Below are 27262 nucleotides of genomic sequence, written 5' to 3'. Positions count from 1 at the left end.
TTATGCATGACCAACTTCTGCTCTTTGGCAGTATATACATTACATTATCTGTGTGTCCCCCACCCACCAATGTGGCCTCACTGCCTTACACATTGACAAGCTTTATAATACTCTGCACAACCTGGGAATGTTGACTTCACAGTATGGACCACATGTATCGGGGTGGTATTTCCTTTAGAATTGTGAGGGATTGAACCCTTGGTCCAACCAAGTGTCAGGATCACAACTGCCTATCAGATTCTTGAAGAATATAAACATAAATATTGCATTATTGTTTTCAGTCTCTGGGGCGCAGTGTTCAGACTTTTCATTGTATTTTTAAGGACTGTCTTCTGAACAAGTATGCAGTGGCTCTCATGTACCACACAGTACTTCTGGTATGTTGTTAACATATAAAGCATGCATAATACTCATTCTTAAGCAGTCATCTAATTCCTCAACTCTATTCCTATATTATGATTATTTACATCGCGGCAGGAGGCAGCTTTGAAGCAACATCAGTGTGTTTTAAAACACACACAAAAGCAATGAAATACAGCAAGTCATCAAGATCTTCCCCGAAGGATTTCCCTACCAAGCGAAACTTCCTCTTTGTTCCCTGGCTAGTGGCATGTACTACTGATCAAGAGGCATTCTTCTCTCTGCGTGGTCATTTTTATGACCCACCTTTCGGAGTTTCAGCGCCCACAACTGCGCGCACGATTCGAGGGCAGCTGCCTCCTTGGTTGGCAAGGGGCCTCGTGTTTTGGGCCCTTTCACTTCCGCGCCAGCAGGACTCGACGGCGTCGCTTTGCCTCCCGCCCCCCAGCAATGGCTGTGAGGTGGGCGGCGGCGCAACAATGGGGCGGAGAGGGTGTCCGGAGGCAGAAGGATGGCTGCCGCGTCCACGGCCGCAGCAACCGGCGGCCCGGGGAAGCGAAAGAGCTCTTTCCCCGCCGGCGCGCCCGCGCTCCGCCTGGCGCTGGCTTTGGCTCTGGCTCTGGGCCACGGTGAGGGCTGCCGCCCTTCTCCGTCTCCGCTGGGGCGCGCGGGAATGGCGAGAGGGCGGGGCAAGCGCCTCCCGGCCGGGGTGAACACGTGGCCTGGACCCACCCCCTTTCCTGGGGTCCCTGGCAGGGAGCAAAAGTCGCTTTGGGTGGGAAAAGAGGGGTCGTTTCGAGGGGCGGGCAGAGATTGGCCCTGTTAAGGACTATCGCTGGATTGCGGGAAACCTCAGTACGAGGGGTTGCTTGGAGGGGGAAATCACTGGATGAGGAATTACGCTGGGAAGAAGGCGGCTTTATGAGCAGTGGCCAAGAGAGGAAGATTAACAAATGCTACGGAGGGATCGCACACTTGGTTGTGTGGTGTTGGCGAGGCGGCTTTAGTACCCTCTCGGAAGCTTGTGATCCTAAACAGGGGTGCGGGGTCCATTGTTTCCAACACAGGACCTACTTCTGAGAAACTGCTTTGGATTTCGGTCTACACCTCTTTTTGTAAAAAGTAAAATATATTGGGAACTGGTCACTTCAGCCTTCTGGTTTTCTGTTTTTACTTGTAGTGCTTTCTTCTAAGTTATTCCTAGAGCAGGGCAAGGTGAATGACCCCAGAATTACCTACTTTTTTGGATGCATTTGGTGGCTTTGCACCCCATCACCTCAGCGATTCTGTATTTGTACTTGTAGATCAAGTCAAGGACCCTAGGAATTGCAAGGATGGTACTGAGAACCATCTTCGGCCTCATTCCTAACTTACCCCTTTTCCTTAACTGTCTCTTCAGTTGGAGCAGTGAAGCTCTGAGGAGTACAGCTTAGCAGTTCTTATAAAGTCCCAAAGTTTGATCCACCGTTGATTGGGCCGGGACATAAGAGGAGCCAGCCACTCTAGAGAGGAAAGCTCCAACACTTTCCCTGTCTGATGTCTGAGATGCCATTTCAGAGAAGATAATATTGCAGTTTAACTGTACTAGACTGAAAAGTCTACATGTACAGCAAGTTGAAACATGGTGTGGAGAGGCCAAATATGTTTAACATATACGCTGCCATGTTTCTTATTCTCACTAATCTCCCAGAGCATCATATGTCAGAGGCTGGAGACCTTCTTACAGTATTCTGCACAGCTTTGTCTGACTCTACAGTCTTATTTTATTGCTTTTAAAGGGGCCAGGATGGCATCTTGCTCTGCAGCACCCGAGAAGACAGCTGTTGCAGTATCTTCACCAACAGAAATCTATGTGGAGTCTGGGAAAATTGCAAGGCTTCCATGCTGGTTCAGAACAACAATGATGATTAGTGCTGCTGCATCTGTTAGCTGGAGCTATCAAGCACTGGGATCAAACAGTCGTCCCAGAACTGTAAGAGCAAATTTCTGCACAAGAATTTGTGGTGCAAGTGGGTTACATGTTTTGAAACTACCACCACCCTTTGTCAATTGTATGAATGTCTTGTAGAAATTAATTGTATGCCATGGAATGACAGCACTCAGTATGGACAAAGGGACGGGAGGCATGCCGCTTTTCACTGCTTGAGGCAAAATGCCACCCCACCCTGCCAGCAGGAAGAGACAGCAGCAATGGCAGGTTCCTGTGAAATCTTGCAATATCTCGTGAGATTTCTATGGAAATAGGCACCAAGGCTAGTGCCACTTCTCCACCAGTGGTGGAAGTGGTGGGATAGACAGGCTGCACATGGGGGCACCACCTTAGTCACACTGGATGGATGGGCCAGCCCCGCCAAGGGCTTGTCCACAACCCAAAACCTGCCTGCCTCTCTACCAACCCACCTGTATCCCAGTGTTGTCTCAGACCTTTCAGTGTGGAAATTTTTTAACCCTGGCTGTTCAGGACTTTCCAAGGATTAAAAAATATATATGCCACATTAAAACAGGGGAGGTTCTAAGACAACACTGGGAGCCCCTACATGAGCACAGAGATAGGCAGGTGCAAATCCACATTTTCCTTTAATGTGGACAAGTCCTAGATTTTGCCCATTGGCATAGCTAGAGGGGGAGCAGGGGAACTGCTGCTCTCCCTTAAATCAAGTAAGTAAGTAAGTAAATAAATAAAACGTAACTAAAAGTAGAAATTGGTAGAAAGATCTTGACAGATTTTTCTGAGCCCGCGGGGTCAAAAGAAAGTAATTTAAAACCACTGTTGTTGAGATATTTCATTCCAAATCTTCTAGACAGAGCCAGAGAGAGAATGGTGACAGGTGGGTGTCCTGTCCCCCCAGCACAAATCCTGGCTACGCCCTTGATTTTACCTGTCCTCAGATATCATAATGTGCAGCCTTTGATGTGTTTTGTTCATATCTCTCTTCTCTTGGGCTCTCCCCTTTATTTATCAGAATTACTTGCTGTGTCTCTCTGTAGGCTCTTAATGAATTCGTTCTTGCCCCGTAAAGCATAAACCATAAGCAACCCCAATCCCATGTAAGTTCAGAGGGGCTTACTCCCAGGTAAGCGTTCATAGGAGTGCAATCTGAATCTCCAATTTTCCCCACTCACCTTTCCAGTTCTGTTTCTGCTTTGCCTCCCTTCCCTTTCAGTTAAGCCCCCTGCAGAATCTTAGGGCTGATTGCTGATCATTCCCCCCTTCACTTTTTAAAGGTGTTATTGGAAGATTTCTATCCCACTTTTAGCACCCAAGCTGGTTCTTCTTCTTACGGGCATGTGGAATCCCTGGATAAATGCAAACCTTTATGTCTTTTTATATGTGTCTGAGATGAGGGATGTTTCAGTCGAAACCATATCTCCTCTTGAATCTACTGTCTTTGGCTGTGCATAGTACCTGAGAGTAAGCTCCATTGAACCCCGTGGGATTTGTAATGGAAAGGGGAGGCTATAGGAACCTGCTTATACCCTTTCTTGCACAGCTGCCTTGCCAGGAAGACCTGTTGTGAATTAAACTATCCATCAACACTGCCACCATACCCACAATTAATCCCAACAACCCCCAGGCAGGATGAAGTCTTGGAGGTCAAAGCAGTTTCATCCAGTGTTATGCTGAGATGGCACACCTTGAACTTTTCAGCCAGATCCTTCTCAATATATATCCAGAAAAAGCAGAAGTAGCATCCAGCTGCCTTGGTCACCCATGGGTTTAGTGCAACATGCTCTTTCCCTTAAAAAATTTCAGTCTTTCAAACCCAGACAAAAATAAAGGCTTGAGTGTCGGGTGGCTGCACCTGAGTATTCTGCTCTCTGTAACTACTGGAAATCAAGCATAGGTATCTGTGGTGTTGGAAATATATCCACTCAATGTTATAAAGGAGGATGAAAATTAAAGGTATATATGCAAAGTTACATGTGTTTATTTCTGTTATTACAGTTTTTCTATTACTCAGATTGGAAGGCATATGATGGGAAGAATACACAATTCAGTGGCCGAAGCACTTGGGCTGGAAATCTTTTTAAGCATGATGCATCCATCAAGATAGAAAACATGCAACCTACAGACAATGGCACTTATTTCTGTGATGTTAAGAACCCTCCAGATATAGTCACTGCAGAAAGGGCAATTGAAGTTAAAGTTGTGGGGAAAGAGAATATGCCTGCAAGCTCCGGAAATATTCCATCCTTCTGGCTACGTGTATTTCAATTCTGCTGCATTCTAGCCTCTTTGCCAAACTACTTGTTCTGAAAATAAAACACACCTCCTGAGGCAATTAAGAATGTTCTCCAGTATCTTACTTATCTGGACACTTAGGAATGGGGTTGAGAAAGAATTGGGATGAGTTGCAATATAGAAGACAAATAATATTGCCCCGTTGAAATAGCAACTAACTAAAACAGGTATAGACAAACTCTGGCCCTCCAGATGTTTGAGACTACAATTCCCATCACCCCTGACCACTGGTCCTGTTAGCTAGGGATGATGGGAATTGTAGCCCCAAACATCTGGAGGGCCGGAGTTTGCCTATGCCTGAACTAAAATGTACTGAAAGCTCATTCCCCCATGGCAACCTTAATCCTAGTCAGCAAAGGAAAATTTTGCAGCACCTCCTTCTCTGCAGAAAGGTGGTTTTTTAGTTATGAAGCAACCACTGAGATTTTGTTTGTGTGTGTGTGTGTGTGTGTGTTTATACATTACAGTACTTTGACAACTAGGTGGGTGGATAAGAGTAAAAAGAGCATTTCAAAAATGCCCAACCAACTGCAATGCTGTCCAGGGGTCATTTACCTTTTACCTTTCCCTAGATAAACATAACATCTCATACACTGTCTTCTGAAATGTGTAGTTATGTGCAGTGCTCTTTTTCTAGAAAAGGGGGTGCCGAAACTCACCATGAATGGCTCCCTTGTTCTCTTATAATGGCAATAGTACCCACCTGAGTGGTGCCAGAACTGAGTTCCAGTGAGTTCCAGCTGAAAAAATGCCCGTTATGTGGTATCAGCAACTTAAGCATCCCAGACATAATTTCTGCCTTGTTTCTGTCCAAGCTTCTCTTTTGTGTCTGTCACATTGCAGTGCATATTAATCTCTCATAACACACTGACTTGTGAAGGAAGCTCTCTGTACAACTATTAATAGGATGGAGAACTAAGAGATGCCTCTTTTCCCAGCATAATGTCTGAATAGCATTCCCTTCTCCACCCCTAAATTTGTGGTTGGTAAGACAATGCTTTCTGCTGCCACATCCACGGCCTCTCTCACCCAGGAAGGGAGGAGACAAACTGGCTGTAAATAAATTCTTATGTTTATTTTCGCAGATGCTCAAAAAGCCAACAGTTGGTCTTTTCATTGGTACACTGACAAAAAGGCACTTTCTTAAAGTAATACTAACATAGTGATATGATACTATACTAATTGACATTCAAATAATACTCCCTCTAAACAAAATGCTTACAGTGGATACACAGCAAAGATAAAAGCATGACAGAGAAACCCATGGATTCAAGCTTCGCACCACAGTATGACTTTACACAGCATTAAAGTACAATCTTAAAAAAGAAGGAAATTAATTCAAAAGTCATCAGGTGAAAAACAAAGGCAAACATGGTGGAATGCATTAAGGACGGGGGGGGGCATTAGGCTTGCTGCCACCATTTGTGCAAACCACTAAGCAGGAGTATTAAAAAAAATCACAAAACTATAATAAACAACAGGTGAAATTGCAAGGCAGGAAGGTAGAGGAACATTACAAAAACCAAGGAAGGCTCAAACCTGGCTAGCACCTTTTTAATCTGCCCTCGGGCAGGAGATATAGAAACATGATAAGCCGCACCAACAGGTTAAAGAACAGTTTCTACCCATGGGCCGTGAGGCTGCTGAATGAAAGACAGCAACATTGCAGCTGACGTTTGGGGTTGGTGGTACACACAGAGTGTGACAAGGACTGAGAGATTGTGGGGGGAGGGGGGCTCATTTAATCTCACTGTAAACATGTGATACAGTGACAATAAAGTATTTCTATTTCTATTTAAAACAAAAGAATCAGTGTCACGGCTGCATGGGACGATGTTGCATGACCTGCTCCAGTGCTTCGATTCTGTGGGTGAGGTTGGTCACTTGTTCCTCCATCATGCGCTGTGCTGCACCAGCTGAGAGCTCCAGTGACTGCAATCGCCGTGCCAGTTGCTCAACCTGCCCCTCGGCATGCTCCAGCCTCAGGACTACCGGTAAATTATCTAATGCAGAAGACAGATAAGGAGAGACCACAACATTATATGAACCAACATAAAACGTTTACTAAAAGTCTAACGAAGGTTGCTCTTTGAAGAAAGGTTTTAACTTACGTATGGGTAAGGAGCAACTAGAGTACTGCAAAATAAAAGGCTGAAGGCACCCCACTATCCCTAAACGAAATCAACCTAATGGCCTACATAGGAACTTTCGTCATTCTGAGACCCACCATCTCTTTCAAATCACTCTTTTAGCTATACCTTTGGGCTACAGCATGTCTTCTAACTCTATCTGCAAACTCTATCTTCAAATGTTTATTTTATTTATTTATTTCATTAAATTTATATCACGATTGCAAAAGAAAACCTTAAAGCAGTTTACAAAAAGATAAACAGAAAAACCTGTTTAGCCATACTTTAAGACATACACAAGTTAAAATACTAAAACAGATTAACATTCACAACAACTCTCTAAGCTTCTGGGTACGCTTGTCTGAACAGAAATGTTTCTAGCAGGTGCCAAAAGAAGTACAGTGAAGGGGCCTGCTTGATCTCAACAGGCAGAGATTTCCACAGTAGGCCTATAAGAGCAGCCACACTAAAGGATCAGGTTCTTACAAATGCGGAATGGGGATTCTGTAGCACATGTAGTAGTGCCCAAACCACTGACTGAAGCAATTGAGTGGGCACATCTAGGGTAAAGATATCTCGTAAGTTAACTGGTCCCAAGTTGTTATGGGCTTTATATACTACCAATAGTAACACCTTGAACCTGGCTTGGTAGCAAATCACGCAGCCCGTGCAGAGCACAGGTGTTACATGCTGACAAGGCCTCACTCCTGTCAGCAAATATGCTGCGGCATTTTGCACTTACTGCAAACTCCGGATCAAGCACAAAGAAATCCCCACATACAGTGCATTGCAGTAACCGAGTCTTGAAATAACCAACACATGAGCTACTGTGGCAAGGCTTTCCTGGTTAAGGAATGGTCACAGCTGTGGAACAGCTAGTAAAAAGCATTTCTAGCCACTGAGACTAGCTGAGCCTCCAGGGACAGAACTGGATCCAGAAGCATGCCTAAATTGTGAACCTGATCCTTCAGAGACATCCAATATTATTTCTACTTTGGTGTCCTTCCTGAACACAATGCAGACTAATTTAAAAATAAATAAATAAATTATTGCACTCTTCCTCTTCCTCTCATAAAAGGTTCATCTCCCCACATAATTTTATCCTGACCACCAACTTGTAAGATAAGCAAGGCTGAAAGATGGTGTCTAATCAAGTTCCTTCATTAAACTTCATGACTGAGCAGGCTTTAAATGCTGATCTCTTAATGTGACATTCTAATCATTGCAGTGATAGCTCTCTAAAAATATGTTGTCATTTTTGATTATCTGATCTGCCAAATCGTGACCAAAGTTTTAAAAATAAAACTGGGCTGGAGTCCTTAACAATAAAATTACAGTTACAGGTAGGTAGCCGTGTTGGTCTGCCATAGTCAAAACAAAATAAAATAAAAAATTCCTTCCAGTAGCACCTTAGAGACCATGCACACGAAAGCTCATACCAAGAACAAACTTAGTTGGTCTCTAAGGTGCTACTGGAAGGAATTTTTATTATTATTATTTTGTTTTAATAAAATTACATTCCAGGAAATCATGAGCTCAATACCCCAGTGAGCTTACAACTCATCTTCTAAATTAATGGTGGTTTATCGCCAACGGTTTGATTTCACTCCCCAGACAGATGGATGCCAACCTATCCACCACAAACAAGGAGCCACACGAACACTTGAACAAGTATACATTCAAACAATTGACGTTCTTTTTCTTTTAGGGAGGTTAAGTCTGAAAATTTTGATCTGACTTTACCAAAATTCTAAGTGAAGAAAGGCATCAGCAAATGAATAAGTTTCCTAGTATATTAACCTATTTTGCAGACTACTGAAATTAGCAGGACTTACAAAACAAGGATATTTTTGTACACACCTTTTCTAAACTGCCGTTCTTTTATTGTCTGTCCCTTGGCCTAATATACCGGTAGTAGCAGTCTGAAGGTTTTTTTGTGAGGAAAATAACAGTAGAAAAAATATTTCATTTATCAGCTTTATACCCTAACACTGTCCTCCAAAGGAGCCCAGATTTCATTTAAATTCTGCTTAACTAAGAAAAAAAGAGTTTCACTGCAATGAATTGTATTTTGTAATTATATAGTGGTTCTTGTCAAGATCTGTATTTTTCTGCCAGAGGTGGAGCTAGTATGGATGGAAGTGAGTCAAGAGCAGATTACCCCTAACCTAACATGTTTACACCCTTCTGAATCAAAGAAAAATTCTTCCTTATTCAAATACATAATCAAATACAGTACAGAATAATTTTATGTAACAGAGAAATTACTTCTACTTAACGGGATGCTAATGAAATCCAACAGGTAAAACCTTACAAGCATTCCACAGTCACAACTGATCTATGGTGTTGAGTCTTCCAAATAGATTATAAAAATTTTGATCAAAATTTTATTTCAAATATACTAATCATTAAAAATAACCAATTGTGAAAATTCATTACCAACGGAAGACTCAATAAAAACCAAACTCATTAGTTTAGGCAAATACCCTTCCCTTCTGGATGTACCATTGCTAATATGAGCTCAACAATAAAATGCGGTCAGCGGTATACAAAGAATCATGTGTCAGACCCCTTCAGCTGCTGGACTACAATTCACATCATCCCTAACCATTGGCTATGTTTATTGAAGCTGATGGGAGACCAACATCTGGAAAGTCACAAATTTCCTATCCCTGGCCTATGTGCTCCTAACAATGTCATCAATAAGAAGGCATGATAATAAGTTAGAAGATGGATGGTGGTGGATGGTGGTAAATACTACCTAATGCTCTGCTGAGCTAGCATTGCAAAATTTTGGAAGATACTGAAATAACTAGTCTAACATGGCAAATGGAAACACAGAGCGCTTTAGGTCATAAGAGTGATTTCCAACAGCTCCACATAAACAAAGATCACTGTAATGTGCCACAAGCAGTTGCTGACTTCCATGCTTAAGGGTAAATTGTCACCAATCAGCAGTGGCTTCCCCTAACAATTAAGGTGGGGTAAACAGGGAACAAACAGTTATTTCAGTCCAGCTGCAAACCTCAACAGGTCTGGGGAAAAGCTTTTCCTAGATTAACATAGCTTAAAAACAAATGCTACCCTTTAAAAAAATGCACTATCTCAGCCTCAGACTATAACTTCTAACAACTACCCAGCCAGAAAGTAAACTACCAGTATCCATCAGATTGCTTAAGCCAGTGTTTTTCAACCTTTTTTGGGCAAAGGCACACTTGTTTCATGAAAAAAATCATGAGGCACACCACCATTAGAAAATGTTAAAAAAATTAACTCTGTGCCTATATTGACTATAATATAAAGTAATTCTCTTGAATAGGAATCAAATAAACAATTTTCCCCACGGCACACCAGGCAACATCTCGCGGCACACTAGTGTGCCGCGGAACAGTGGTTGAAAAACACTGGCTTAAGCAAGCAGCACTACAAATTAAGGCAGGAAACTCAAAGCCAAACAATGGCAACACCAACCTCAGACATACAAGGTGCTTTATCTGGTACCAGCAGAGAGAAAAGAGATTGATTCAAGGATGCAGCAATTTTCCCTCTTGCCTAGGTCAGCACTTACACTTATTATCTGTGCAGAGCTAAACCTAAAGACCCAAAGGGAGAGAGGGAGGTCACCTGCTCTTCCTTGGTCTCTGTTCCACCCTGGGATCTTCTGCAAAGCGATTCACACGTACAACCGCCACAAATTCTTTCTTAATCACAATAATCATAAAATAGTAACTGTTGCCTCTTGGCAAGACTGCACTTCAGAATATTGGAGCAAAGGGATACAACTATACTAAGACTCAGGATTCACAGAACAAAAGCGAACTTGGCACATCTAAGAAATATTCATATACATATACATACATACATACATACATACACACACACACACAAACACAGATACATATTCATGCCTAACTGTGGAAACAAGGCACTGCTATCTCTTTGAACTGCTGAGAACACCTTATTCTCTAGCTGTGAATGCCATTTGTATAAAAGAAGTGATTTTAGTTGCCTATTGAACTTTTTGTCATTTTGAAATCCCCCCAGATTGAGTAAATTTCAAATCACTTCCTTAGTTATACCCTTGGGCTACATTATCTCTTCTATCTCTACCCACAAACAACTTCAACCGTAAAATAAGCATAGCTGACTTAATCCTATCAATAGACTAAAATATAAACCAAACTTTTCTTATACATTTGTAGCACCTTCAAAACTGTTTACCAGACAGCAAAGGCCGGCTCTAAGATGCAAATTAATGCCATAATTCCAAAACCTAAATATATACAGGATTTTTAGTTATTTTTAAACAATTCAATTTCTTCACAGAAACAATCTGAATAAAATACAAGTTATGCAAGAACAGCCAAAATAATACTCCTGTACGTGATGGGTTTTTGTAGAGTAACTTAGTCAAATATTTCACAAAAGCAGTCTATCAACCATCATTACTAGCACTCTTGTATCCAGAGACGGCGGTACCTTTTTCCACAACTCTGACTGTGATTTCACCAGTTGTGACAACTATATCGGGAGGGTTCTTGACATCGCAGATGAAAGTGCCACTGTCCCGGAACTGCATGTTGGATATACTGATAGATGCATCTTTCTTGTTAAGATCACCTGCCCAGCTGCTTCTGTCCTTAAATTGTGTATCCTTCCCAGGATATGATTTGCCATGGGAATAATAGAAGAACTGTAATCGGGAACACAAAACAGGATGCAGAGTTAAAATCCTAGTTTCCCCCACAAAGGGAGGTCTGGGAGTAGCTACAATTGCTCAGGGTGAGACCTTATTCTGACTCACTCACCCCAATTTCCAGCTGCTGTTACAGGATCACTATTGGACCTATTATTGCCAGCACCTCATACACCTTTAACAAAATATCCTGCTAACAAAACAGGAACATATGGTGAAGTGTGGGTAATAAATAAACTCACTAAACAAAATCAGAATACAGTACATAGGTGGCTAACACATGTGTCACTAGCCCAAAACAATCCCGCACCTTAATAATACTTTTGCCACTGAAGTATTGTGGAGCAAGCACAGAAGGGACTATCCACAATACCAAACATAATAGGATCAACTGGCATTCCGAGGCGGCCTAAATATGTACTCTTACCAGTAATAAAAGTGAGCAGGAGCAGACAGGTATGAAATAGCAGGGAAATGTTTAATCTGCTTTATCACAGGCTCTTGTTCAATTCTCATCTTACTTCAAACATCATCTCTTACCGACACAGTAGTAGTTGATCCCTCGGGTTGAAAGCTCCAGGTAACAGTAGCGGCACTGCTGATCACCTCTGAGGATGAAAAGCTGCATGGAAGCTTTGTTTCTGTCCCATTCTCCACAGAGAGTTCTGCTGGTGTGTATACTTCCACAGCTGAAACCTGGGCTGTCAAAAACACCACAAAAATCAGGATGCAGGACCCATTGTAAGCAATGCAGAATGAAATGATAGCTTTACACAAGAGAGCTAGATGAAGACTACATTAGATATCTTATAGCCCAGAATAAATGCCCCATCAAATATCCATTGAGTCGCACTTAGTCCATTTGCTCTGGAAACATCCAGCGTTATTTCTGCTTTTGTGTGAGATCGGTCACCGTATAAACTTCATCCTGAATGCAATACATACTCTACGAACTTGATCACTGAATATTTACCCAATTGTTGAATGTTGGTCAAGGGCAACTAACAACAGCTCATGTAAGAAACAGTTCTAGTAAAAGACTGGTAAGTTAAAACGTCCTCCAATGACTGAAGAAGGGGTAGAAAGTTCTTGTGTATTGTTTGCCTAGCCATCCTTTGGCAAAGGAGGAATTGTTATTTGAATTTGGGTAAGGTTTTTAACCTTTGTAAAGTCCTATTTTGCTCAATAAAATTCAGCCTTTCTCCACTAGTGCTCTGTCTTTGCTTCAAGGATCCTTTAAAAAGAAGCCTTTTGCCTTTGGCAAAACACCATCCAAGCCCTAAAGTCGGTTCACACAAACCTGGTGAACTCCATACCACATCTACCGAAATCCGGGCAGGCTCACTACCAGAATACACATGATGCACCATGTAATTACAATAAGCAAACAAGGTTATTTCATATGCTGCACTATCAATGCTGTCCTTCATAGGCTGTGCTAAAGATTCCAGATTCCTGACAATCCAACTCTGTTTTAACACAAAAACGCATAAAAAATTGCATTAAAAGGCAAATGTCTTTACTGAACAGACAGAAGAGGAAGAGAATCCTTGGGAAGGCTTCTGTGTGCTCACCCCCACCCATTCTTCCTTTTACCGGAGAGAGACCAGGGAGAAATGCACGTTTAAGAATTATAGATCCACTTCTCCCTGTTTGGCAAGAACAATGTGATCTTACTGTATGTAAATAATTTGGGTTGTGTGGTTTGTTTAAAAAAAAACAAAAAACACCGCCCCCAGAATGTGTCCTTATTAGTATCCTCTGTAGGAAAGAACAGATCTGTGCTGTGAGGTGCAACACCTCTGTTGGTAAACTGAATTGGTAAAAGTGAGGGGCTGCGAGGGGGGCTCAGGGAGACCTGGAATCCCCCGCCAACACCCAACAGCGCGGAGAAAACAGCTTTTCTCCCGCCCTGCTTTCTCCCTCCTTGGCTTCCCTCCTTCCCTTTCAGGCGCGCCGACCCGGACACGGGAAACCCACTCACACAAGCCGAGAGCCGCCGCCAGCAGCAACGAGCTGAGCCAGGCGGCGAGCGGAGCAGCGCCTTGCCTCGGACTGCAGCCGCCTCCTCCTGGCGCCGTTAACGCCGCCACCGTCACGGTCGCCGCTGCCATTTTCCTGCCTCCACCTCCTTTTCCTCTCATTGTTCCACCCCCGCCCATGGTTGGAAGAGGGGTGGGAGAGCCGAAGGGAAACTCCACGCCGGTATTGAGCCGGAGCGCTGTCAGTCACGCACACCTCCTGAATCCAGCGTCTTCCTTCTGGCCAGGCTCTGCCCTTCACTTTTCACGTCGCAGAGCCATTGGTATCTGAAGAAGTGTGCATGCACACGAAAGCTCATACCAAGAACAAACTCAGTTGGTCTCTAAGGTGCTACTGGAGAGAATTTCCTATTTTGTTTCGACTATGGCAGACCAACACGGCTGTTGTTGTTGTTGTTCAGTCGTGTCCGACTCTTCGTGACCCCATGGACCAGAGCACGCCAGGCACGCCTATCCTTCACTGCCTCTCGCAGTTTGGCCAAACTCATGTTAGTAGCTTCAAGAACACTGTCCAACCATCTCATCCTCTGTCGTCCCCTTCTCCTTGTGCCCTCCATCTTTCCCAACATCAGGGTCTTTTCTAGGGATTCTTCTCTTCTCATGAGGTGGCCAAAGTACTGGAGCCTCAACTTCAGGATCTGTCCTTCTAGTGAGTACTCAGGGCTGATTTCTTTGAGAATGGATAGGTTTGATCTTCTTGCAGTCCATGGGACTCTCAAGAGTCTTCTCCAGCACCATAATTCAAAAGCATCAATTCTACGGCGATCAGCCTTCTTTATGGTCCAGCTCTCACTTCCGTACATTACTACTGGGAAAACCATAGCTTTAACTATACGGACCTTTGTCGGCAAGGTGATGTCTTTGCTTTTTAAGATGCTGTCGGCAAGGTGATGTCTTTGCTTTTTAAGATGTCTTAAGATGCTGTCTAGTTACGGCTACCCACCTGTAACTAGAGCCATTGGGAGTTCGGGTTTTCACTCAGCCATGGGCGGGCCATTGAAAAGAGAAGCTGCCCGCCCCCTTTGAGCGCCTGTCATGTGACTGGAAGCTACCTTGGGGCTTTATTGTGAGGGCTGGGCGATTGTACAGTGGTCGCTTGCCCGTTTCCGATAGAAAGGCTCCAGTGACGCCGGCTCAGTAGTAGTAATAAGGCGTCACTCACCGTGGATCTTGTCCTTACTGGGGTTTTTTAGGGACTTGCTCCACGCCACTCCACTCACATCTGTGCACATTCCCATAGCCTAACATGCGGAAGCCCTCTTGGTTCTCTTCATGGATTCCCATTTTAGAACGCTGCCATGATGGCAAAATGTGTGGATAAGCTAACACAGTACAGCCCCATGTCCCATTAGCCTTTTTAGTCTGGATCTCATGTCTGATAAACAAGTTACTATGATTTCCTCTTGTAGAACAGAATACAGACAGTATTGGCTGGTGTTCAACCAGTAAGCTCAATGGGGACGTGTAGAGGAGGAGGAGGAGGAGGAGGAGGAGTTTGGATTTGATATCCCGCTTTTCACTACCCTAAGGAGTCTCAAAGCGGCTAACATTCTCCTTTCCCTTCCTCCCCCACAACAAACACTCTGTGAGGTGAGTGGGGCTGAGAGACTTCAAAGAAGTGCGACTGCCTGTAAGTGATCCTAGACTCTGGGCTTGGCCCCCCCAAGACCCCACCAATGTAGGAAGCAGCAGCAAAAAATAGGGGGAGGGATTAAAATAATAGGTGGTTCTCGGGTGGGTGAAGAGGTTTAAATCTCTCTTCCCAGCACAGTGGCCTAATAGGGATGCAGATTGCCTACTCCCTACTCATCAGATCAATCATTTGATGAGTAGGGAACGGGTGATAATTCTGCTACTCAGCTGATCTGCAGACTGTGTCCTCCCCTCTCTTCAATATTGTGGGATGGCTCCACCCACTTCTGGGTGCCTCGGGCCAAAGGTGACGGCAGCAGGCCTTTGGCCTAGCTAACCCTTACTCAAACCTTAAACTATTTTTTCTATTCTAAGTGAATTTTTCTAGAAGTTGGGGTTGTGATCTTTCCAGGGATTATTCCAGGCATTTTCTCTCTCAGTTGGCATTTCTGCAGTGACTATGAATACATTCACACACAAATATACAACAAAGAAAAATGCAAATTATACAATACAAACACAATCACAAAAAAGATAACCAATAACCCCCCAAAAAACAACAAAAAATGAAAAATGAAAATGAAAATGAAAAATAAAAACAATGACTCCCCATCATTTGTATATCGTTTCCCTCTACGTTTTAACATTTCTTACTTTTCCTCACCATACAATAACACCATCTAGCAAATGGATAGTATATTATATGACAGATTGATACATCTATATATTCCCTTATGTGTCTCATTCTAGACAAATCACCAATTCTGTTTTTATACCTTCTTTAATCAAGTAATCCTCCACATATTTCCACTCCCTTTATTTTTTTGTTTTGGGACATTTCTAATCACTGCTGTCATCTTTGCTAAATTCACATATTCTACTAATTTAATCTGCCAATCCTCAATTGTTGGGATTTTCTCAGTATATAAACTATATTGTTGCAAGGAAACCTGGGATCTAGGCACATCTCTCTAAAAGTAACATTCCACAGTCAGGGAGCCACAACTGAGAAGGCACCATCTCATGCTGCGATCCTCGACTGGAAGGGATACACAGATGATGAACATTGGGTTCAGGCAGGTTTACATGGGGCAAACCAGTGCCCAGAGCCGTCTCATCCATAGGGGCTGGTGGCGCGGCGCGCCAGGGCGCCGGGCCCCCCAGGGGCGCCCCCATGAGCCTGCCGGCATACCAGGCTCCCCCTCCCCAACCCGCCCCCGCCCCCACGGGCGAGCGGGCGGGCGGGCTGCAAGCCGGCTGCCCTCGCCTCTCGGAGCCCCAGCTGGAGCGCTGGAGCGGCGCGGGGCTTTGCGTGCCCTTCCAGCACTCCAGCTAGGACCCTGTTGCACTCTGAGGGCTGAGCGCACGAGCCAGGGAGGGGAGGACAGTACCCGCTCAGCCAGCCCATCTGCCTGACCCCGTGCGCTCCTCGGGGCGCAGATTGCTGCGCCTCCGACAAAGCCGTCTTGAAGGCGGGGAGGGGCGCCGGGGATGTAGCTGGGACAGTGCCCCCGCCCACCGGCTGGTGGCGAGGTGAGAGTGGAGGGTGCGGGAGCCTTTTCCTGGGAAGGAGGCTCTGCTGAACTCTGGAGATCAAAGGGGGGGTCTTTTACTTCCGAGGAAACACGCGCAGGAAAAGGGCTTGAGAACCATGTGGGCACGCAGCCTGCACGGCTGACCTGTGCCACTTGCGGGTGGACTGGGCCGGCGTACACCCGAGGAAACGTTCCTGGCGAGATCTGCACATGAGAAAAGTTCTGGGTGGGATTGCAACCAGACGGGGGAGGGGGTCCGTCCACTCTTGTTGTGGCCTCTCTCTCTCTCTCTCTCTCTCTCTCTCACACACACACACACACGGCAATCACGTCTCTATTCCGGCAATCTGAATTCTAGAAAAAGCAGAATTTGCAGCGAAGAGAGAAACAATCCACGAGCAAACAAGTCAGAATTTGCAAACAGAAGGGCAATGTTCCTCTTTTACTGCATCCAAAAGGAATAATAATATTTTTTTTTTAAAAAAAGTGGGGTGTTGGTTCATTTTATTTTATTTCTTCAAGTCGGATTCCCAAGCTTTAAAAGAGAAATAAATGAGTCTGAAGAAAAAGAAAGAGAAATGAGCCAAGGACTTAAAAGGGGGAGGGGACCTGCCAGGGGGAAAGGGGAGGGGGAGACTATGGGAAATTGCAAAGGGGGCGTCCAAAAGAGTAGTGGTGGGTTTTTGCAGGGATAAATAAAAGAGGAAAAGAATGGTGTGTGTGTGTGTGCATGTGTAAGGGGCTGATTTTAGGGAGCCGAAATGGCACTGGGAAATGTGTGAGCGTGTGTAAGCAACACCGAAGCAATTTAAGATGCAGGGTGCATTTTGGGGCAGGTGGCAACCCAAGCAGATCAGAGCCCTGCTTAATTTGCTTTGCTTCTCCACTATAGCGCTTTCCTCTTCCCCCACCTCTGTGGCTTCTCCTTCCCTTTGCTCCCCAGTCGTATCCATATGGCGGGCGGGGATCTTTGTGCCATGGGGCGCTGCTGCGTGCGTGTGGGGGGCGCCAGAGGGATCGTTGAACCATGGCGCCAGGTAGGCTTAAGACGGCCCTGCCAGTGCCTAAGATATTGAGGTCCTGAGCTGCACAAAAATAGGACTTTGACTCAAGCCTGGAAATGAACTGCCAGCCAGTACAGTTATACAATCAAACCTCCTACTTCCAGTCAACAATCCGGTTGCTCAACTCTCCGCTAGCTGCTGTTTCCAAACTGTCTTCAAGGAAGACCCACATATCATGCATTGCTGTAACCTAACCTAGAGCTTACCAGAGCGTAGACAACAGAAGCTAGGCTATCCTTGTCCAGATAGGGTTGGAGCTGGGCCACCAACTAAAGACGATGAAGGCACTCTGCACAATTTGTGCCTCTAGTGATGGTAGTGGATCCAGAAGTACCCCCAAAATGAACACCTACTGCTGTGTAGGGACTGCAACTTCATAAAGAACAGCTTAAATCCCACCTACCCAGTCAAAGGAACCAACCGCTAACAGTGCTTTGGTCTTACCCAGATTGAGCTTCACTTTATTGGCTCTCACCAACCTAGCATATCCCACACCTGCCAATGTGAAGGGTCCAGGGCACATGTAGCACCTTTCCCACATCCTTGAGGCATACCAGCTGAAGCTTATCCAACAAAAAGAACCAGACACTGCTCTGGATACCTCTTGAGATTCACCTACTATATTGTATAGGGAAGGGGTAGCCCTGCGTGGGAGAAAATACCATTCCAGCCACCATGAATGCAGACCAGCAGCCTAACCCTCTTCAGCCTGAATGATGCATGACCACCAGAAACAGGCATTGCCAAAAACTGGGCACTGCCACCTTGCCTATGGCTTGCTTGCCCCTCCTCCACTTACCACACTGATCATCCAATGAATGACGGAGGGACAATCCTCATCTTAATCATGGCACCAGGGAGGGGTGGGGTTGAAACCTCCCCTCCATCCAGCCCAACTTTACAAGGAGATACATATTGTCCCTTCCTTATTTTGCCATCCACTGTCCTGTTTACAAACCTCATATGGGAACATTGGGACTCTGCAACCCAGTTCATGTTGCTCTCTTGTGGAGAAAAGGTTTATGATATTTTATTGCACCCACCTTAACCTGCTGCACTGTTTGGTTTTGTGGTTTTCAGACCTGTTGCGTTTTATGAGCCGCATTGGATTTTGGTAATGAAACAAAGGGTGCAGGTACCTTAAATACATTGTGCAATTCACACAGATAAAAGAAAACTGTCTAAAATCAAGATGCAAGCAGGAGTGGCTCACCTGGCAGGGAAGAGGAAACAGTCTCCTGGCAGGGTCATCACTAGTTTACATGAATGGGGAGAGGTAAAGTGAAGGCAAGGTCAGGGCTGAATTGGCACAGCAGCAGGAGCACTGGATTGGTTCCACTGGTATGACTGCACAGCCCTGACATCACTACATTCTTGCTCCTCCTGATAAGCGGCAAAGAGGACCAGCGACAATGGTATTCTGATGTTGCTACTAACCTCAGTTTGTATTGGTGATTATTAGTGTTATTAGTGCTTTGTTTTACGCCTGCTTCCCTGGTGTTTGTCCTAGCATGGCTTCAGATTTGCTACCAATTTGTGGTTGTAGGTACTTCTTGCATTATTCCCATGTTTTGTAATGCCATCGTGCCACAGACAAAAAATAAAATAAAAATAACTTACCATATTTTTCCGTATATAAGACTAGGTTTTTTCCCTTTAAAATAATGTCAAAAATTAGGGGGCGTCTTATACATGGGGCCATCTCCCCCTCCCCATTTTCTTAAATCTGAGTCCCCCATATGGCACTTTATTACTACTGTAATTTATGCTGAATGCAATTTCCCATTCCATTGCCCATTCTTCGAGTTTGAGGAGATCCTTTTGGAGCTCTTTAAGTGTGCATGAAACGTTACCATCTCAGATAAATCTGCTGTCACCTACCTACCAACATGGCTTCTTGTACCCCAACTTGCTTGTTTGCCAGCTACAAATGATCCTGGCCCTCTAGGAAGCAGAATACCAAGAAACAGATTCTTCAACCTCCAGCAAAGCTCTTCCCAAGTCATAGAGAATTTGGAGGAACGTTTCTCGTGCTGTGCTGAGCAAGCCAAAACACATTCGCCAAAACTCATTGCAACACAAGACTTCTCATGCTGTGTCTTGCAGACAGAAGCCACACTGGGCACACTGCCCATTCTAAAGCTCAATAAAGAGCCCCACCCCACCCTGCCCTCCTCTAGCAGACACAAAAGACTCAGGGGAGGGGAAGACTCCATTGTCAGCACCAATTCTAGCTGGCTACTAAACTAAAATGTGTGGACCCCTGGCTACTTTGTCATTCACCCAAGAATCCAGATAAATTATACATGAGCCTTTAAAAGCACCAGTCTTGATATATAACAGAGAAAAACAAGACAAATAACTTACCTGAACCATATCGAAGTTCAATTATATGTTCTCCTTCTCTATTTCTTTCTACTACTATACACGTGTAGTTTCCAGGAATGGCCTCCTTTGGAGACATCTTGATTGATGCAACACCAGCAGTTAGCTTCAATATATCCAGTAGATCTACACTCAAAAAAGTATCGTTTCTGTAAAACCTGTTCTCATAGCCATCATAAGTAAAAAACTCCTTCCCATTTAATTTCCACTTAATAAAAATTTCTTCTCTGCCGAATTTATGTAGATTAGTAACTCTGCACGGTATGACGATATCGGTTGTATTGCAGACATCAAAGGAAACGCTGTGAATCTGCTCAAAATCCAAATGGGCAGAACCTGCAAGGAGGAAAACAACTGTTACTTTTTGAACAAAAAGAATTAAGTCCATGCTAGTGTTGATAACTTTTGGAAGGTACATTCTGCTGAGGACTACCCCTGTACAAACTCATAGAATGAGGGCCACTTAAGAACAGTTCTGAGTGTACTGTGCCGCTATTAGCCGAAATTGTGGAAACTTTTGTTAATTACTCCATCACTAACGCTGCCTCAGAAGAACATCAGGTGGCAGCTGCATAGAAAGGGAAAACAAGCAAGTTATCAGTTTTTCCTCTGCATTATTTGAGATTCCAATGTTTGGGATAATCCCCCCCCACACACACACACTCCCAATTATTTGTTGTGATTTCTTTGTGCCAGTACTGTTGTTAAGCCATCTTAATCATATCAGTTAGAAGGTGGGGCAGAAACAAACAAGAGTTTCTAAAATATTCAGTTTACGAACATCTCTGTTTTACCAATATCAGATAATATAAGTTCCCTGTCCTATAGTTTCATAAAGCTTCTACACTTAAGAGATTTACAATTCTATGTGTCAATTTATTAGCTACTCAAAAACTTATTGGCACTTCATAGGCCTGAGCATCATCTTGTGGCTTATCATGGTTTTTAAGCTATTGAGACCCCAAGGCTACAGTACTGTCACAGGCCTCACCTGGTTTCAGATAATTCTAGTTCCCCAGAAGAGAGTTGTTTTGAAAGTAAGTCTGCAGTCCTAACCCCATTTACCCCAGGAGTAAAGCTAATCAAACTCAAATAGATTTACTTCTGAGTAGGCATGGTTAGGATAGCAGCCTAAACCCCTTCTCTCCTCTACAGATAGTAAGAATCTTGGACCAGATTAAAAGCATATTATTTTGAGATTTCCCCTCAACTGCCACCATTTGAAAATTCTTAAAGCACCATTCCTTGGTCGTTGGAAGAAAGACATTGGGAATACTCACTAAAAATACCCAGGTGGTGCACTTCTAATCTCCAATCATTCTTCCTGAGCAAAGTAGGGTGGTGGAATATCTCCCACTCCTGGCTGAGCTGACCTTAAAGCAGCATTTATGATTTATCCAAACATAACTATTAACACTGGCTAAGGGCAAGCCATGCTGGAAGTTGTTGCTGGTGGAAAGGGCAAAGAAGGGCTATGTCCAATGTATGCAATGAGCATGTCAGGGCAAAGAAATGAATTACCGGTAGCAAAGTTACTCTGCATCCAAATTCCCTAGTCCCACGCACAAAGCTTAGTGTAATTTAGACCACCAAACCTTAAAGTGCAACTAAAATTCACCCCCTATGAGTCAATGAAAGGGCTGCCCCCCTGCAGGCAGGACCCATTAGGATGCAATTTAATTCATGCAGGAAATACACCAGTGTAAGGGTCTCTTGGCATATCTGCATAGACAAAGTTGCTCTGCAGCCATTGCTGATGATGATGAGGTACAAAAACGCAAGTGGGTGACAACCCAACGGGAGCCCGGCCCTCCTAAGAGCAGCCACGGAGGCACCGCTTCTCCGAAACAAGCGGGAGCACGTGGGGGGGGGGGGAGAGGGAACATAGGGCAAAGCTCCCGTGTTCAGGCGGTTAAACGCCCCGAAGGTTGGCGGGAGAGAAAGAGCCAAGGCAACTCACCGGCACCCAGAGTGCCCAGCAGCACCCAACACACGCTCAGCACCCACATGTCCAGCCTTGGGGTGGGCAAGTTGCTGCCGCTGCCCTCCGCCGCCCTGATTCTTCCGCACATGCCAAATGGTGTCTAGAGGGTTTATAGATTTTTCAAATATTACATATTCATATCTTACATTAAGCATCAAGCCAATGAGCGTATGACAGCGTATAACAGCACCCCAGAAATCCAACCCTCTGTCCCCAGAAGACTCTCTGAACCTCACCCTAGTTTGTTGAAGCAAGGAGATTCACTTCTGCTTTCTTGTAACGACTTTCTGTGCCCTCTAAACTTTTTCCCAATTACTTTTCATTAGGCCATCGTTTTAGCTTAGTAAGCGAATAAATCTCCTTATGTCAGGCTTGGTCAAAATACTTTTGTCCCTGATGTATCTCAAGCACCCAGCCCCAATTTGCAGACATCCTGTTTCTCCCCAACATCCTGTTTCAGCAAAACACTTGGGGACATAGGACCCATGACATAACTTATTTCTTCCTTGATCAATCTGCCTAGCTAGATACCGTATGTTTGTTCTGCTTAGCTCAGCTGGAAACCACAAAACACATTGTAAGAATAATTTCTTACAATGCACAGTCTTAATGCATAAATGGTTACTCAGAATATATTGCTAGCATATAATTGAAGAGAGATATAAGCATAGGAACACAGAATAAAGCAAAGATGAGATTATATATGTTCCCTGGTCACATCAGAAGCACGGAGCCTCATGGATCCTCACGCTTTTTGAATTGGGCCACCCCAAACTCACCGTCAAATCATACATCATAGCCAGGGGCACAGCCTGCACCATAAAAACCACGAACCCACGGCTTCCTGGCAACACCGTGGCACATAAATGTGGTTTTGAAGTATGGATCCTCAGGGTTTTTGCATTGGGCCACCCAAACTCACAGTCAAATCACACATCATAGCAAGGGGCACAGCCTGCACCACAAAAAAACATGGATCCAAGGCTTCCTGGCGACACTATGCCCTGTCAGGAAGGGGACTGCGGGAACCAGGGCGAACCAACACGTGAGTGTCAGGCTCTTTTGCCTGGCTCTGCCCTTCACTTCTCATGTCGCAGGGCGATTGGGAGCTCAGGTTGTCAGTCACCCAATGGAGGGCCCTTGAAAGAGGAACTGCCAGCCCCCTTTGGGGGGGGGTCACACACCTTTGGGGGTGTTCTGTGAGAGATGGGCACATTTGCAGAGCAACCCCTTTTATGAAATATCAATTATTCTCTTGGGATCTGTGTCACCAGCTGAGTGTCAACTTTTTCCAATGACCACAATAATAAATCTGCCTGTTTCAGAAGTTGATGCATTTTCTGGCTTTACTGGCTGACCCTGTTGATCATGGTATTCTTGCAAATATGTGCTTTTGGAGTAGCGCTGTTTGTGTTGCAATCTGCGTTAGCCAAAGTCCAACTTGGACAGGAGTCTGTTCTGGAAGACTGTCTTGAACATTCCTCCACTGTTGTTTGGAGCCAAACAAGCCATCTTCAAGTGAATGTTTTCAAAGAACCGTTTTCTTATTGCAACTGACTTGGCCTTTTAAGGCTCCGTGATCCTAATTCTTGGAGCCTGTACAGCTGTAATACGTATATTAGTGACTGGTGATAAATCAGGCACAGCCACATTTTCTTCATCTTGGCACTAATCCGCGGGCCAGAATTCCAAGGCTTCCCATTTTAGAAGGCTGCCAGGATGGCAAAATGTGTGGATAAGCTAACACAGTACAGCCCCACTTCCCATTAGCCTTTTTAGTCTGGATCTCTTGTCAAATAAACAAGTTATTATGATTTCCACTTGGGTAAATAAATTTAAGAGGACAAATGTGTTAACAGAATACAGACAGTACTGGCTGGTGTTCAACCAGTAAGCTCAATGGGGAGAGGTGTAGAGGAGGCTAGTTTCCATTGCTCAGCTTAACCACTTTATGTGTTTTTTGTGAAGGTGAGCACACAAAGTTTGTTGGGCTTCCCTCAGTGTTGTTCTAACCCAGTGTTTCCGAAACTTGGGTAGCCAGCTGGTTTTAGACTACAACTCCCATCATTACTAGTTATCAGGACCAGTGGTCAGGGATTATGGGAAATGTAGTCCAAAAAGAGCCGGAGAACCAAGTTTGGAAAACACTTCTAAGCATTCCGCGTAGGGGAGTTTTATTCCCGCCACAAGGACAGTTTCCTGAACCCTTTGCCTGCTGTCTCCCTTCGGAGTTTCAGCGCCCACAACTGCGCGCATGATTCGAGGGCAGCTGCCCCCTTGGCTGGCTAGGGGCCTCGTGTTTTGGGCCCTTTGACTTCCGCGTCAGCCGGACTCGACGGCGTCGCTTTGCCTCCCGCCCCCCAGCAATGGCTGTGAGGTGGGCGGCGGCACAACAATGGGGCGGAGAGGGTGTCCGGAGGCAGAAGGATGGCTGCCGCGTCCACGGCCGCAGCAACCGGCGGCCCGGAGAAGCGAAAGAGCTCTTTCGTCGCCAGCGCGCCCGCGCTCCGCCTGGCGCTGGCTTTGGCTCTGGCTCTGGGCCACGGTGAGGGCTGCCGCCCTTCCCCGTCTCCGCTGGGGCGCGCGGGAATGGCGAGAGGGCGGGGCAAGCGCCTCCCGGCCGGGGTGAACACGTGGCCTGGCCCCACCCCCTTTCCTGGGGTCCCTGGCAGGGAGCAAAAGTCGCTTTGGGTGGGAAAAGAAGGGTCGCTTGGGGGGGGGGGAGGCAGGCAGACCCTCGGCGTTCCCTCTGGGTGCGGTGTGTCCGGCTCACATGCCGAAGACTTGTAAATGAAGCTTGCAATCCTTAATAGGTTTACGGAGTCCATTGTATTAATTGGGACTTACTTCTGAGAAACACTGCTTTGGATTCCAAGTTTCTTTGACCATTCTCCAGTCTACGTATTTTTATATACAGTATATAATCAGCAAAAAGGAAAATCTTGGGAATTTAAGTATAAATTGGGCAGCCAATTCCACAGCTAGACTTGTATCTTAAGAATAGTAAACAAAAAAAGACCAATGAAACATTTGTGAACGAAAATCCTTATACATACTGTAGTACAATGTGAAATTGGATGTGCCCTGCTTCTGATGGAATGAGCTAATATCAGGTTACTTTAAAATAAACTCGCCGCATGCAAGTTTGATCCATCAAAGAAGCTCCCAGTACTGAGCACCAGTACAGAATGAAAATGCATTTAATTATCTCTGGAAACTCATGCCCACATAAATTCATGTGTCTAATTGACAAATATCACCTTTATTAGAAGTAAATATTTTGTTATGTGAGATTCAGAAAGACAAATGAAGGCTATCTGTGGGTGAAGAGCCTTCTGGGTAGCTGCGAAATGTCTTGTGTGTTTTTTTCTATGCACATTAGCTGCTGCAGGAACAGGTTCATTTGTGAACTGATTATACTGTACAGGCTAATTCCACTTCATAACAGGATTTGCTTTCCCTAGCTGTTAGAATTGTCATGAAGAAAGTACAAAGCTTTAAAGTTTGTTGCAGCTCAGTAACAAAACAAAACAAAACAAGAGAGAGTTTAAAGAATGGTTCAAACCATTTCTTGCTTTGGCTCAGCTGTGAACAAACACCTTCTGTGTGAGATCCAGTGTGGTGTAGTGGTTAAGAGCGGTAGACTCGTAATCTGGGGAACCAGTCTCTGCTCCTCCACATGCAGCTGCTGGGTGACCTTGGGCTAGTCACACTTCTTTGAAGTCTCTCAGCCCCACTCACCTCACAGGGTGTTTGTTGTGGAGGAGGAAGAGAAAGGAGAAAGTTAGCTGCTTTGAGACTCCTTCGGGTAGTGATAAAGCGGGATATCAAATCCAAACTCTTCTTCTTACTAGATATTCATGGGCAGATCATAATGGTTCCTGCCTGTAAGTGATCCTAGACTCTGGGCTTGGCCCCCCCCCCAAGACCCCACCAATGTAGGAAGCAGCAACAAAAAATAGGGGGAGGGATTAAAATAATAGGTGGTTCTCGGGTGGGTGAAGAGGTTTAAATCTCTCTTCCCAGCACAGTGGCCTAATAGGGATGCAGATTGCCTACTCCCTACTCATCAGATCAATCATTTGATGAGTAGGGAACGGGTGATAATTCTGCTACTCAGCTGATCTGCAGACTGTGTCCTCCCCTCTCTTCAATATTGTGGGATGGCTCCACCCACTTCTGGGTGCCTCGGGCCAAAGGTGACGGCAGCAGGCCTTTGGCCTAGCTAACCCTTACTCAAACCTTAAACTATTTTTTCTATTCTAAGTGAATTTTTCTAGAAGTTGGGGTTGTGATCTTTCCAGGGATTATTCCAGGCATTTTCTCTCTCAGTTGGCATTTCTGCAGTGACTATGTCTGGAGGGTTCTTGAGATCATGGAAATAAGGGCCATAGTCTGTGGCACAAGAACTTGCAGCTTTGCAATATGTGGAACTTCTCCTCAGTCCTCTCCCCCAAATCTTCTCCAGAATATTAGGGGAACCCTCCAAGCAGATTAGGGGTTGCATGGCGAGAGGAATCTCTATTGCAGTGTTTTTCAACCTTTTTTGGGCAAAGGCACACTTGTTTCATGAAAAAAATCACGAGGCACACCACCATTAGAAAATGTTAAAAAATTTAACTCTGTGCCTATATTGACTATATATAAAGTAATTTTCCCACGGCACACCAGGCAACATCTCGCGGCACACTAGTGTGCCGCGGAACAGTGGTTGAAAAACACTGCTCTATTGTGCAGCCAAAATGCATTGTGCTAATGGAATGACGGTGTTAGATACCATCCATATGTTTTTCAGGACTATTTTGTTCTGACTGTTAATGCAGCTGCATTGATTTTATAGATGTTGTTTTTAATCAATTTTATTATAAACCGCCTTGAGGTGTTTCCCCCCCCCCCCATAATAGGAGATATATCAATATTTTAAGCAAAAATAAATAAATATTCAAAGCAGGCTAACTTATGCTCTACATTGCTCTAAAGTAAACTCTGTAATTCTATTGCTTTAAAGGGACCTGGTTGGTATTTTGTTCTGCAACCACCAATATTGCAACTGTTATAGTGTCTTCACCAGCGGAAATCTTTGTGGAGATTGGGACAGTCGCAAAGCTTCCATGCAAGTTCACATCATCAGAGAAGATTACTATTGCAGCCTCTGCTACCTGGAGCTATCGAAAAAAGGGAACCGATGGCCG

General features: G+C 44.7%; 3 protein-coding genes across 3 annotated transcripts in view; 1 reads left to right on the top strand and 2 right to left on the bottom strand.

The window, feature by feature from the left end:
* MPZL1 (myelin protein zero like 1) overlaps positions 1 to 27262 on the top strand; it is a 76930-nt gene that overhangs the window by 5984 nt on the left and 43684 nt on the right. The window contains exons 4-5 of the mRNA XM_033146770.1: positions 2181 to 2321; positions 9736 to 9743. Of these exons, the coding sequence (XP_033002661.1) occupies positions 2181 to 2321; positions 9736 to 9743 (149 nt within the window). The remainder of the gene's footprint in view (positions 1 to 2180; positions 2322 to 9735; positions 9744 to 27262) is intronic.
* On the bottom strand, positions 5654 to 13658 carry LOC117045579 (myelin protein zero-like protein 1). Its single transcript, XM_033146771.1, has 5 exons — positions 13413 to 13658; positions 11969 to 12129; positions 11212 to 11425; positions 6404 to 6606; positions 5654 to 6141 (listed from the first exon to the last, which is right to left on the bottom strand). The coding sequence occupies exons 1-4, from the start codon at positions 13588 to 13590 to the stop codon at positions 6419 to 6421; spliced, it is 741 nt and encodes a 246-aa protein (XP_033002662.1). The 5' UTR covers positions 13591 to 13658; the 3' UTR covers positions 5654 to 6141; positions 6404 to 6418.
* Positions 19707 to 22111, bottom strand: LOC117045580 (leukocyte surface antigen CD47-like). The gene is made up of 2 exons (XM_033146772.1): positions 22047 to 22111; positions 19707 to 20422 (listed from the first exon to the last, which is right to left on the bottom strand). Exons 1-2 carry the CDS (start codon positions 22093 to 22095, stop codon positions 20016 to 20018), a joined length of 456 nt encoding a protein of 151 aa, XP_033002663.1. The 5' UTR covers positions 22096 to 22111; the 3' UTR covers positions 19707 to 20015.

This window comes from Lacerta agilis, chromosome 4 (genome assembly GCF_009819535.1).
Source record: "Lacerta agilis isolate rLacAgi1 chromosome 4, rLacAgi1.pri, whole genome shotgun sequence".
NCBI lineage: Eukaryota > Metazoa > Chordata > Lepidosauria > Squamata > Lacertidae > Lacerta > Lacerta agilis.
The sequence above is the reverse complement of the archived record's forward strand: the minus strand, read 5'-3'. Positions and strand labels throughout refer to the sequence as shown.

Bases quoted from the DNA above. Each gene is read 5' to 3' on its own strand.
- LOC117045579 (XM_033146771.1), bottom strand. From the start codon at position 13,590: ATGGGCGGGGGTGGAACAATGAGAGGAAAAGGAGGTGGAGGCAGGAAA. The intron at 11,426-11,968 runs GTAAGAGATGAT...TCCCGATTACAG, and splicing joins GATCAACTACTACTGTGTCG to TTCTTCTATTATTCCCATGG. The intron at 6,607-11,211 runs GTACCGCCGTCT...CTTCTGCATTAG, and splicing joins AGTCAGAGTTGTGGAAAAAG to ATAATTTACCGGTAGTCCTG.
- LOC117045580 (XM_033146772.1), bottom strand. From the start codon at position 22,095: ATGTGGGTGCTGAGCGTGTGTTGGGTGCTGCTGGGCACTCTGGGTGCC. The intron at 20,423-22,046 runs GTGAGTTGCCTT...TCCTCCTTGCAG, and splicing joins GCTGGGCACTCTGGGTGCCG to GTTCTGCCCATTTGGATTTT.